At 41.6% G+C, this 13,943-nt stretch overlaps 1 protein-coding gene across 12 annotated transcripts in view; it reads left to right on the top strand.

The window, feature by feature from the left end:
• Positions 1–13,943, top strand: part of clasp1a (cytoplasmic linker associated protein 1a) — a 93,320-nt gene that overhangs the window by 51,802 nt on the left and 27,575 nt on the right. For all 12 annotated transcript variants that reach the window (XM_042425810.1, XM_042425811.1, XM_042425809.1 and 9 more), the window contains exons 9-20: positions 5,222–5,362; positions 5,689–5,762; positions 5,925–6,017; positions 6,146–6,291; positions 7,728–7,863; positions 8,188–8,258; positions 8,670–8,729; positions 9,162–9,239; positions 9,333–9,500; positions 9,986–10,032; positions 10,437–10,607; positions 13,353–13,460. In XM_042425810.1, coding sequence (XP_042281744.1) covers positions 5,222–5,362; positions 5,689–5,762; positions 5,925–6,017; positions 6,146–6,291; positions 7,728–7,863; positions 8,188–8,258; positions 8,670–8,729; positions 9,162–9,239; positions 9,333–9,500; positions 9,986–10,032; positions 10,437–10,607; positions 13,353–13,460 — 1,293 coding nt within the window. The remainder of the gene's footprint in view (positions 1–5,221; positions 5,363–5,688; positions 5,763–5,924; positions 6,018–6,145; positions 6,292–7,727; positions 7,864–8,187; positions 8,259–8,669; positions 8,730–9,161; positions 9,240–9,332; positions 9,501–9,985; positions 10,033–10,436; positions 10,608–13,352; positions 13,461–13,943) is intronic.

Raw genomic sequence — 13,943 nt, 5'->3', positions numbered from 1 at the left:
TAAGCAGCAAAAACATTCTGTAAATAACAGCAGTGAGGAGCTTCCTGTTGTAGCTCCGTCCACTATACAAGCTAATATCAAAAATAAATAATAAAAGCAGAAATTAACAGAAGAACACACAAAAACAAAACTTGAGGTGAAGTTTTTTAAAGTGGACACAGATCAAGGTGCAAGGTGACACAATAGTTGACAACGTAATATGATGAAGTGGTCTTATGACTGACAGTTCACAGACTTGCAGGCAACAGTTGTCATACAAACATATGATAAAGGAGTTATCCGTCCAATCCAATGATCCAAAACATTTTTCGCTTAACATTCAATTCAGTTCAATTCAATTTTAATGGGGAGGCATCAAAGCACTTTGATGCTGAAGTGACTCCTTTAAAAAAATGCCAGAATGCTCCTTTATTTTCTTCCCACTGGATTTCATTTGTAGGGAACCCTGCCTGAAATATGTAAGTAAGTGTTATGAACTGAAAAATGGCATCAAATATCTGGTCTGTTTCTTATTCTTTGATCAGATAGTTCCTGCTTACAATCAGAATTTTGCTGATTTAGACTGTTTTAATTCTTGTGTTAAACAACATTTAACATTTGAGACCTTTCGGCTTCTTTTGTTTGATGAAAAACTGGTTTTATTTCATATTTCTCAAAGTAAACTATCCCCAAAAAGTATTAATTTGGTATCCGTACCAAAACCCAGGCGTCTAATCAGCTTCTGCAGTATATTGAAAAAAAAACGATAGCCAGACCTGTGAGACATTTACTGTCCTTTAGAAATGTTTCAACCACACAGGAGAGGGAACAACCTTTCTTGACTCTGAGCTCTTTACAATTGTGATGCGAATATGTCTGAGAGAACTACTGAATAGATGCATTGAAGATGTGCCCTTGATGATGTAAATGTCTACAGTTTAGAGTGTATAAGGCGAGATGATGTGAATTTATTAACAGTCAAAGATATTGCCATCCTGTTTATACCAAGGTAACTATTTCTTTCATATATCTTGAGTGCAGGACGTTGTTGTCAGTTTAGTAAGTCAATGAGCAGGACTGTCTTATAGCAAAATTGCATTTTTTTTTAATGGTTTTTGTATTAATGTTATAAATTACCCTGATTTACCAGGTATTTTATTAGCTAGTTTATCCAAAAAAGTCTCATTCTAATTTGATAATTTTGTCTATTAATACTTAAATTTCTAGGAAACTTGTCATATGAAGATTTGAATTAATATTGCAATATAAAATGGCATTCACTGGCAGAGGATTTAATCTATATTGCTCACTGGAACAGGAAAAATACCCATCAAATTACAAAGTGGGCCAAGAAATTCACAATACATCTAGAAAGGCTATTTTTTCAGAAGCATTTTGTTATGAATTTGTCCTTTTATCCCCAACTGCCAAAGTCCAATTGTTGTTCTGTGCTTCTCTCAAGTGTGTAATTAAATGTGAAGCCTTGCTATAAAAAAAAAACAACTTTCAGCAAATAAATGAAGACGGTTAATTATTGTTCCATGTCTGTATCATAGGATATCGAGGTTATCATAGGATCCTTTTCTGTTCTCTCTCATCTTTATCTTTTCCTGCTTCTCATTTGTCGAGTACTTCCTGTGTGTCTGCTTGTATTAAGACTCTCCTGCATTTAGAAGTAGCTTCGGTCAGTGGAGGAGTCTATGTGTGTGTTTGAATTACTCATAGCATGTTGCATGTAGCTCTAATCGCTCCCCCGACACGCACAGATTCATCAGCGTCTGAGGGAAACAGCCGCTCTGACAGCTGTAATCAATACTTGTGTGTGTGTGTCAGTGTTGAAGCTATTAGCCTTGGTTTAAAGCTGAGGGTAAAGCAGAATGAGCTCATTTCCTTTTCTTATAGTTTTGCCCTTAAATGAAGCGGATGACAGCTGGCGAAGTCAGCCTTTATGTCTGCTGTGTTTTCTGGTAAAAGGATTCCTTCGGGAGTTTATTCCTGCAGAGCAAAAAAAAAAATCCTTTTGGTTTCTGTTTTATACCGAGAAGGAGAAAAGTATAGTCGGTCTTCTCAGCTCGTCGTTGTCAAATATGCGCAGGCTCGTAAGGCCAGCTGGCTTCTACGTGGGCTTCGGTTGCGGTGCAGAACCACTGGGAGTAGTTATGCAGTTTGAGGTATAAAAAGTTTCTTTTTGGTGAGAATTTAGTGGCGCTCTGTTTGTTGGTTGTGCCAACACTTTTAGTTCCCAGCTAGTTTGAAATCTTTGCTTTCACTATTGCATTCTTGTTTTTTTTTATGATGTGATGTTTAGCGAAAACTTTGTTACCAAGACCGAACCACTGGACTGTATTATTATTGTGCCCAAGGAACTGTAGCCTGACTGATACTGGATACCAGTATAGATATAACCAAACATTTTCATGACAAAGATATGAAGTGAGAGAGGAATTTTACAGTGTTACAGCTGAATAATAAACCTGTCATTACTGTCTGGTTGACAAACTTTATAATAAATGACCTCTAAATATCTGTCCTGCGATTTGTTACTTATCAGCTGACAAATACGCCAACACTGATACACCTGCAGTCAGCTGATATTAGCTGATATATTGAAGACTTTTCCCAAATTCAGCCTTAACCAACACACACAACCAACTCTTCACACCCGTAGTCCACCAACACAGGTGATTTCGCTTATGTTGCCTGATTATAGACGTCCTCTCAAGACTGTGTGTACAATCTGTGCTTTTATTTGTGTTGCACCTGTTAGAGCGGGTCAGTTTACACTGGCCTGTGCTCCATTTGTTTGTGCTGGTGTTTTATTTGTTAGGCTGCAGTCAGACCAAAATCCGTCCATTGAAATGAACTCACGTGGTGCGAGTAGAGTTGTAAACACAGACTGCAGGAGTCACACAGCATTTTATCATCACTGTCATTAACCTCTGTCTCTGTCCTCGAACTCACACGAGTCTTCTTCTTCTTCTGCTGCTGGTATTATTTTTGCTGTGCGGTCATAAAACAAGAATACAAACAAACATTGTTTCCTGAATCAGAGTTCAATCCCTCCTCCTTTCTCCAACTGACCGGACATTGGAGAGCTTCACCAGTTTGTAAGTCAAAGTTCAATCAGATTGAACTCGAAAGAGGCCGGTCAACAACTGGAAGTGCATGTGTCTCCCCTCTTTTGCACATAAACATGAATGTGAAGCAACTTTAGGGGCGACTGCACCATACCTCAGCAGCAAAGGATGAATGAGGCGACAGGTATGACTTAAAATCTCTGAGGGCTGATAATCAAACAGCAGCAGGCGCGAGCCACGTGAAACACCTGTTTATTAGTCCGTATTGTGTATGATGATTCTGTCGGTACACATGGTATTTTGTTTATTGTGCCGCAATAAAGCCGTCGATTCAAGTCGTCTGTCGTTTTGTGTGCTGGACTGAAAGGACTGAAATAGAGTGGAGGCCAGAACCAACTGGCTCAAACCAGCGCTGTGCCAGCCGGGTTTTGGAGCTCACTCATCGTTATTAGTTCATAGAGTTTGGTAACTAAAGCTCCATTCAGCTTCTACCAAACTAGAGGTCTAAGCAGCACCTATGAGGGTAGACGAACTCTGCTTTTCTGAGAGTTAGTTTTCTTTTTTTAATCCTGTGGAAATGGCAAACGGCACTTATTCTTCCATTCAAACAGAAGAACAGGCCTCTTAGAAGTAATTATATCCGTCTTTGTATCGATATATTTTTGTACTTCTGCAGCAGAACCACCCTGAATATCCAAGTCTCCGCTAATGTCATCATTGTGAGATTCAGTATTGCTTTCGGTTTTATTGTTAGTGTTACACGAGTGTGTGTATACTCTGTAAACACTAGAAAAAAAGGTGATCTCACATCAATAGACCCCTCCCTCTTCTCACCACAAGAGTCTCTACACACATCAACTGTGTCATGATGGTGCCGAGACACACACACACACACGGGGACACACACACACACACGGGGACACACACATTGATAACTGAACTCAGAGAGGAAGGCTTAAGGGGTGGTTAGTCTGGCACTTTGTCAGAGCTCAGCGTGCAACAGGGGCACATGCAGAGCACACACACACACACACACACACACACACACACAAACCTCCCGTGGACCGAGATGCTCGGTGATAAAGAGAGAGCATGGTAGAGGGTGCAGCAGAGACATGCTGAGGAAGCTGATGTGCAAGAAAATCTGCGCTCGTAAGAACAATGCCTTTTTATCTCTTCCCTTTTTTTTTTTACTCCCTCTCCGTTCGCGCCTCGCTCCCCCTTTTGCTTTCCCCTCGTCTTTGATGGTATTTGGTCCTTCTTCTCCTCTTTGTGTCATCGCTCCGCTATCATCCGCCTTTCCTCTCTCTCCACCCTTTCCTCCGTCAACCTGTTGCCTTTTGTCCCCCGTCTTTCCCTCTTTGTTGTTGTTGTTGTTGTTGCATTTCTCTGTGTGTGTGTGTTTGTCGGTGATAGATGCAGTGTCATGGTGATAATCTTTGCAGCGGGGGGGGGAAATTTAGGGAGTGTGAGCCTGATTATTGTTCTGTGATTGTTTCACGTATATGAAAACAAAGTGTGTGTGCAGCTACAGAGGGGAGAGTTCATCCAAAACAACAGCTACTGTATAATTAAATTGTTCTTTAAATCAATAATATTCATCTGATCTGTGCTGCAAACCTTCTCGTTGTTGCCGTGGCTCAGCTGACAGCGTCCACCCAACGCCGTCATATCTGCCCCCCCCCCTTCCCCTCCAGGCTAATCCCTCGTGTGAATGGTCACGTTGGGCAGGTGACAGGGGGGCCATGTATCCATGCATGGCTGCCAAACCAGATTAAAGTCAGATGGATGGATAGATAAACACCGAACGGCTACATACACACGACCTGACAGATCGAGCGAGTGGCGCTCTCGCCCCGAGGCGAGCAGAGGTCACACACACAGCAGAGATGACTCAGGTCCTACTTTTAGGCAGATTGATGAGAAGAGAGTGATGATGCATTTCACCGCGGGGCTCTAACACCACGCAGGAAGAAAACACACTGTGTGAAAAATACTGACCTTTGAGGCCAGCGATGAGTGATAAATAATTTATTGATCCTGACTGGAAATATCTCTCACAGTCATCAAGCTGTCAAGTGGATAACGTTTAATTTGGCCGCTGTTCTGATACGCAAGTTTAAATCACTTATAATCTTGTAATAATTTTCCTTCTTGTGTTGCAGATAAGAACTTTGAAGATGAGGACTCTGTGGACGGAGGCCGGTCCTCCTCCTCCTCATCCTCCAAAGCTCCCCCTAGTGGCAGGAGGACCGTAATGAGTTCTGTTAGGAGACCCAGTTCAGCCAGCACAGCTAAGCCCTCAGGTGAGAGACGGGTGAAAGGGGACGGCTAAATACTTAGCTTAATAATAAAAAAAACAAAACAAATGGCAAAGCTGTTACTTTCACTAATGTGAGTAATAAGTCTTGTTATGTCTTGACACTGCTTGTGCTCAAGTGATACTAATAATAATCTTTATTTATAGGGCACTTTTCGTTACATGTGATTGATTGATAAAAGCTCCAGTAATGTAAGATAAAACACAAATTAAACACACTCACCAACTCAGTCTGACTCCTTCGGCAGGTTGATTTCAGTCGTGTGCTGTTGAATCTCAGTTACAATAACTTGTGCGTTTTTTTTTCTGAAGGTAAAGAAGCAGCTGCCGGCGCCGTTGATGAAGAGGATTTCATCAAAGCCTTTGAAGACGTGCCCACAGTCCAGGTATTTTGAGAGCAATGTCAGAAGACACTGTTGAAAGTCTTTAGTTGTCATTATCCTGCAGACAATAGAGCAGAAGAAGGAAGATGACAGACGGACGAGGGACTCAGGATCATGAAATAACTGATTCTAATGATGATGATGATGATAATATTTTCTCTCCAGATCTACTCTAACAGAGAGATGGAGGACCAGCTGTCCAAGGTCAGAGAAGTTCTGGCTGATGAAAAACATGACTGGGAGCACAGAGTGGTAGCGGTAAGTCTCACACACACACACACACACACACACACACACACTCACACACAGGTGGATGAATTCAGGGATGAAATACTGACATATGTCTCATCCTTCTTCTCTTTTTTTTTTCTTGTTTCCTCGTCCAGCTGAAGAAGGTGCGTTCTCTCTTGCTGGCCGGAGCGACCGACTACGAGGGTTTCCCTCAGCAGCTGCGTCTCCTGGAGGCTCCTCTCAAGCTGTCAGCTAAAGACCTGCGCTCCCAGGTGGTCCGTGAGGCCTGCATCACACTGGGGTGAGGTCCTGAGCTAAAGAAGGGTGGACTGTCATGAAAAGATTTCTAAATGTTATGTTCCACTTTACATGAGCTTTAATCCGTTAACTCCTGTTAACTTTATGTTAGAACAACCTAATTAATTCACTTTCCTTACAAGTAATGTGATTAATAGAACAATCATAACGTGGCACAACTACACGTTATCCTTAATCAAAAAGTGAGGCTGCGATAGAGACGACTGAGCTCATTAACATTCGCTAACTGAATGTTTCCCAAAATTAACGTATGGCATCGGTGTGATAAATTATAGTAAATATGGTAAAAAAGATGTAAAATACATTTTTAGAGCAAAATAAAATCTGTTTCCTAAACACCTTCTTACGTCCTTCCTTCCTCACTTCCTTCCTTCCTTCCTCACTTTCTTACTTTCTCACATGCTTCCTTCCTTATTTCCATCTTTACTTCCTCATGTCCTTCATTCCTTACCTCCTTACTTACTTACTTATTTACTTCTTCACGTCCTTCCTTCCTTCCTTCCTTCCTTCCTCATGTCCTTTCTTATGTCCTTCCTTCCTTCTTTCCTTCCTTACTTACTTCCTTCTTAACTTCCTCACATTCGTCCTTCCTTCCTTCCTTCCTTCTTTACTTTCTTACTTTCTCACATGCTTCCTTCCTTATTTCCATCCTTACTTCCTCGTGTCCTTCATTCCTTACCTCCTTACTCACTTACTTATTTACTTCTTCACGTCCTTCCTTCCTTTCTTCCTTCTTTCCTTCCTCAAGGGTCTTATCCTCATATTTATTACATATCAAATAACACAGAGGTTAATATAGTGAAAAACTGGAAACTTAATACAATCATTAGTGATTTAACTGTAGAGTCGTTCAGTTTTCATTAATTGATAACTGCTGAGTCTTAATAGCTTTGATTGGCAGCAGTGATATTAATTGGATTCTGTAACTGATTAGGCTATAAAAGGAAAATAGCCTGTTAAAATATTTTCTTTCCACATACTTAAGCTAATGAAAATGAGTCCTGCTCGGGTATGAAACGAGCATCGTGCTCTCCACCCGAAAAACATCCATCATGTGAATTTTAATCCAACCCTGATGAGGTGGAACAGAGCGGAGATGCACTGAAAGAGCAGCAGGTTGATGAATAGATCACAGCTGCGGCATCGCACCTCTCAATCCAGCACAAACATTCTCCAAAGAAGCTGATGAAGATATTGAATTTTTCTTGTTTTTAAGACTATCACAAACTACATCTATTGATTTTTGGGTGTCAAATGTTGCCTTTACTCTTGTTTCCTTAATTTCAATGTAAAAACAGCGATAGAGACGTCCGATAATGTCTTAATAATCTGACACTTTCTTTCACCCGCCGTGGAGGACGTTACTCAGTCCTTCGAGGTTACGCTTGTTGTTTAACATCCTCTCGTCTTTCTCGTCAGACATTTGTCAGCACTGCTGGGTAACAAGTTTGACCACGGAGCGGAGAGCGTCATGCCCACACTGCTGAACCTTGTGCCCAACAGTGCCAAAGTCATGGCCACATCTGGAGTGGCCACCATCCGCCTCATCCTCAGGGTGAGGACTCGATATACTCTATAACATTTTCATTCTTATTTTATGTTTTTTGAATTCATATTTTGTATTCACTAGTGACAGCTGAGTAGAAGAAACACATCTAATATTAAAAGTTAAAGTTCTGTCACTTAATGTTTTTGATTACACAAAAATCCCACATTTTTTTAACCTTTTCAACATCTTGAAACAATGAATGAACAATAGCTAATGCCTAAAACCACCAGACCATAATAGCATCATCATGTGAGAATAATAAAAATAAAAAGGTTGTAACAAGAAATTGCAAAAGCTTACTTGAAATACACTTTTGTCTCTCTCTTCCAGCACACACACTACCCACGTCTCATCCCCATCATCACCAGTAACTGCACCTCCAAATCAGTAGCAGTCAGACGGTAAGACGACCTTTATTATTGGTACCAAATGACAATAAGGCAAAACAGAAAAAAGCTTAATAATTGACAGCATTTTTTTTATTGTAAAACCTTGATGAGTGCAGTAGAATTACATCTATATCAAACACTGATTTGTTTTCTAATAAACTATTTATAAAGTGTGCAGTATACGGTGTGAACACATTTATTTTACGTTCATTTCTTTATTAGTTTCAAGAAACAATTCTGGCTTTCAAATTCTCCCCCTCAAATCACAGGAGGGTGTAGTTTTATTTTACATTGTTGCCACATTTTATTATTTTTCTTGTGGTTTTTAAAGTGGTGTTTTGTTCTTAAAGCTCTTAGAAACTCGTTCCAGATGTAGTTTTTATTCCTCTTTAAGTGTTAAGTTTAACTTTGTCCCCTTTCCAGGCGCTGTTTTGAGTTCCTAGACCTCATGCTACAAGAGTGGCACACTAATACACTGGAAAGGTAAGCTGTGTGTGTGTGTGTGTGTGTGTGTGTGTGTGTGTGTGTGTGTGTGTGTGTAGCTGGAGCGGTTGCATGATGGCATTTGAGTTCGCTAACATTTGAGGTAGCTTTGCGTCGGCTGGATGCGCCACTGATGAGGCCCGTTAAATTGATGAGTCCTGAGATACGTGTCATCATCAAGAGCCCCGGCGATGATAAGGCGACTCTGTAACCATGACAACCGCAGCAGAGACTTTAAAAAGCATGTGGAAAACCTTGTGGGTGGTCACATTCCCCCGTGGACCACTGGAGGAATAAAACTGGAAGAGACAGAAACACTCTGGGAGTTTTTGTATTGTAGCATTTGAAGTCTAAAGTTACAGAAGTTATCCGTCCATACTCGCTGGTAATATCTCGACGTGAGGCTAACACCATGTTCCCTTACCATCCCAGACATGTGGCTGTTCTGACTGAGACCATCAAGAAAGGCATACACGACGCTGACTCAGAGGCCAGATCCATTGCAAGAAAGTAAGTGTCTTTGTGTTTTTTGAGAAACATTCACCAATTTTCACCCTGGTTTCTTTCATTTCATCTTCTGCTTTTCCTCGTCCCCACCTACAGGTGCTATTGGAGTTTCCACGGTCACTACAGCCGGGAGGCAGAGCACCTGTTCCAGGCGCTGGAGTCCACCTATCAGAAGGCTCTCCAGTCTCACCTGAAGAGCTCCGACAGCATCGTGTCTCTACCGCAGTCTGACCGTTCCTCGTCGTCTTCCCAGGAGAGTCTTAAGTAAGAACCATGATGGTCTTCTATGTCATGTTCCCCTCATTATTCTCTGTTTTCCCCTCTTTCCTTCCTATTATATGTTTGTCTATCTCTCACCTACCACGTTTCCATATTTTTCTCCATGCTCAAGGCTTTTGCACATGTCTTTTGTCGTAATTGATTGGACTAAACCGCTAATGCGTCTGCCTGATTGAATCGGATTATAAAAACATTGGTAATTATTGTCCGGTCGGCAGCAGACAGGCGAGCGCTCTCACACACGGCCACATGCAGGCACACACGCTTGGATTGATTGCCATCATTTACCCGGTTTATAGATTCACTTTGGAGCGTGTCGGATAATGACCTCATAGTCAATCCATCAGGTCTGCAGCGGCCATTCAGTTTGTGTGTGTGTGTGTTTAACTATCAAGTGTTTTCAGATGCTTGTTGTGTTTGTATGTGATGAACGTAAAGTCTAAACAGTGTTTCTATTCTCTTCTTTTCAGTCGGCCGCTGTCAGTGAAGAGCGTCCTCGGAGGGAGCATAACGAGGAGTAAGCCACTTCCTGAGTCACTTTCTTTTCATTTTCATGTTAGTTTTTCCCCCAGAAGTGACGCGTATTGAGTTTGGCACAAGCGTGATGAAGTTAGTAGGGAGAGAGCAGACAACAACATCCAGATTGATGTTTTCATTTCATCCACTCCGCTAATGCTGCTTTGATTAAAACCTTGTATCCTTACTGTCTCTAACAGCATTAATCTATAGCTCGCTGATTAAAATAAGATCAATTAAGGCTTATTTTTACAGCACAGCAGTAAAAGACACAATCTAAATGTGTAGGAAACTGATAAAGAACTGTTAAGAATAAGAAATGCCGTTCAGAAGCTTTATACATTATAATACATGATTTATGCATTGTGTAAATAGCTGTTTAACTTCTCATCTGTGTTGTCTCAGGTAAGCTGGTGAGCACCAGGGTGCCCACCACACCGGGTTCCCTCCAGCGTTCCCGTAGCGACATCGACGTAAACGCCGCCTCCAACGCCAAGTCACGTCTGTCCACCGTCCCCGCCTCCTCGCCGTTCAGCTCTGCAGCCGCCCTTCCCCCGGGGTCCTACGCCTCATTAGGTAATCCATCAGTCATCTCCTCTCTAACCTTTCTAACAGCAGACAAACAAAAACCCTCTGTATGGTAACGTCACTCTAAGTTTGAAGAGAGAAAATTGCTGAATTGTAGTTCAAAGAATTCAAAAATACAACTTGGCAGCATCACAAGCTGAACCTGAATTAATGTTCTGCTCTGTGCTCCTCTGATTTCTTCTTGGCACAACGTTCAGAACATTTTCGGTTCACAGTTAATGCAAGTAGTTGCAAACAGGAGATGAGATGAAAGGCTGAAAAAGCTGTGAGTAAATTAATCTTCACAGAAAGGAAGACAGAAACTCTCCAAATCATCACTGATGTTACATTAACAGAGAAGAACGAGCAACTGTTTACTTTAGCAAAGCTCGGTTAACAAAGTCCTTTCTCTGAGGCGCACCCAAGTGTTTAATCTTCAAAGTCTCCCGTCACCATGAAGTATTAAAAACATTTTCTCCTGTAGTCACTGGCTTTTATGGACCTGCCTGGGATTATTAATGGCTTCTAAGGTTGTCATTAGACTGTTCTGTCAGCAGGAACTGTTTTAATCCACTTTTGATAAATCGATTTGATGAAGCTGAGTAGCCCCTCAGTGTGATGAACCCCTCCCCCTCCCCCGACGCCTTTTAAAGAATGTTTTCACTCACATTTTAAGCTAATGGGGAGTGTTAAGCTATTCCCCACTAGTATATATATGAAATTTACTGTAATTTTTTTGGCCATTCAGAAACTTCTTCTCCAGTGAGTCCCCATGGCTCCATAATGGCTATTACTAATGATGATGAGGCCCCCCCCCCCCCCCCCCCCCCCTTTGCTTACCCACTCACTCCTGTTCCTGCTTAAATTGCTACTAATGTCTTCCTCTATACCTCTCCTCCTTCCACTCGCTGCTGCACCGCCTTTCTTAAATGCCCAAAAGATGGCACTCCCGGTAAAAGCGATGGTAAGACTTGTGTCTGTGTGTGTGTGCCTGTGTGTGTGTGTGTGTGTGTGTGTGTGTGTGTGTATTTGTGCAAAAATTGCACAAGAAAGCGAAGGCGTGCGAGTGTGTCTTTTTTGTCAGCTGTCACGGGCTACATCCTTTCTCTCTTTTATCATCTGTGCCCTCTTTTTCCTCTCTTTATTCCCTCCCAAGTGGTCGTCGGTTATGTGGATCTCTGCATGGACTGTCTGCATGGACTTCCTCCTTTGACTGTAACCCTGACAACAACTGTAGCCGGTTTATTCTGTTACTGTTACACAGCCATCACAATGTCGTACTGTAGGGTTGTGTTTTTAGTTGATAGAGAAGATTCTTTTCTACTTTCTTGCTTGGTTTCTTTCTTTGTTTCTCAGAAAATTAACGTGCCACCGTATCCGACGGTGCACTGCGAGATTTCATGACCTAATCGGGTGCCAAATTCGACATCCTATCCAGAGTTTTCACTGTCATATGCAATGCAGAATATCCTCAGGGTTGCTGACTGTATAATGTGGCATGAAATTTAATAGGAAACATTGCGTAAGGTTTCATACAGCAGAGCGTTTATCATCTTTCTTCCTGTTAGCCACTTGTCAAATTCCTGTCGTCCTGAACATAAACTGAGCAGGTTAGCAAGTGTTTTACTGGAGGGAAACGTGCAAAGTGAAGAGAAGATCAGGTGTAGTTTGGAAGAAGACGTTAAATCTTTATGAACCGGTTAACATCCCAGAGTAACACTTCCTCTCCAGCTCAAGGAGACTTATTTTTAGCTCGCTGTGTAATTTTTTTTTTGTTATCTCAGGCACTATTCTTGGCGTGTTGCGTAACCGTCGACACTAGATGTTCTAGGTGAGATGAGCTTCTGACCCCGACTTATCACACAATCCATTGGTGGGTTTGCAAACTCGCTGGTCGTTCACATTTTCACCACACTTCACATTTTATTAAACAACGGGGCTTTGTTGTTTTGTCAGTGAAAATTAAGTTTGGATTTGAAAGAACATTTAGTTTTTCTTACACAAGTGTACTTTTGGGTTGTGTTATCACATGTTTCTGAGGTAGAGTTGTGTGGGGTTATAAATGATGAAGTTGCTTGTTATATGACAAACAGCTTCACACCCTCCACTGCATGTTGAATACAACTATATGTTAACATGCTACACACCTTCACTAGACACTGTCTCAATTCAGGGGAAGAAAAAGCTTCTGTTTATGTTATGTTGCTTCATTAAAGCTAAAGCTAGCCTTTTAGCTAGCAGCATGAATTGGTTTGAATTTAGAAGAATGTTTTTCTCCTTTATTGTAAAAAGTGTGTAATGAAGATGTGAATAAACTCAACATGCCAGAGTTTTCCTTATGGTTACAGGTTCTTTTTTTTAATCATAGCACAGCTGCAAAGGATCTTTAATGTTTGTCTGTCTTTTCTCCAGACCTGGGTCAAATAGTTTGCTAATATTTCTCATATTTTTTACATTTCTGTGGTTCACATCTTCATCATTACCATCTTGAACTCCGGTTAAAAAAAACCACTGAGAATTATTTGCAAATACTAATGAACCCAGGTTTGTCTGTTTTCCCCTCCCCTGTGTGTTTTCAGGGGAGCTCTGTCACCCTCATCCAGGTCTTCTTCTTCTTCTTCTTCTTCTTCATTCTGTCTCCCCAGATTTTTTATCTTTTCCAGCATCTCTGTCCAGGGTTGGGGTGTATAAGTAAATTCAGATGGATTAAACTCACTCTGCCTCGCTTCCCTCCCCTCTATCATTGTCATCCAGGTCGTGTTCGCACCAGAAGACAAAGCTCGGGCAGCGTGGGTGGGGCCAGTACCTCAGTGGTGGACAGTAGGGGGCGCAGCCGAGCCAAAGTGGTATCTCAGTCCCAGCGTATGTATACATGCTGTCACACTTTCTCTTCTCAGTCATAATATACACACTGTACACATTCAGCATCACACAGATATCGGTGTGAATACTACATACCAATCTGTCACTCTCATATTGAAGTATGACCTTTCTGTGCCCTCTCGGCTCGGAGATCATACTAGATGTTTCTTGTATGTGTGATGTTTCTCATGCGCTGCAGAACCCTGAAAAGTCTTCCGGTCACTCACAAATCTTGTGTATTTGTGCGTGTGTGTGTGTGCTTACACAGTATGTGTGCTTGTGTTTTGAGTTTAAATGTGTGTATTTCCTTGTTTTTATATATATATATATGTAAATCTTCTTGAGATCTGTCAGTGCTAACAGCTAACAATTTCACAGCCATCCAGAGTGCATGCTGGGTAAAATCGATAAACATAACCCCCCTTCTGTCTCATTTTGACCGTTCTCGATCTCCACCTGTCCTGCCTATTGCTTCCATCACCC

This window comes from Thunnus maccoyii, chromosome 11 (assembly GCF_910596095.1).
Source record: "Thunnus maccoyii chromosome 11, fThuMac1.1, whole genome shotgun sequence".
Taxonomy (NCBI): Eukaryota; Metazoa; Chordata; class Actinopteri; order Scombriformes; family Scombridae; genus Thunnus; species Thunnus maccoyii.
This window is presented reverse-complemented; position numbering and strand designations above follow the sequence as displayed.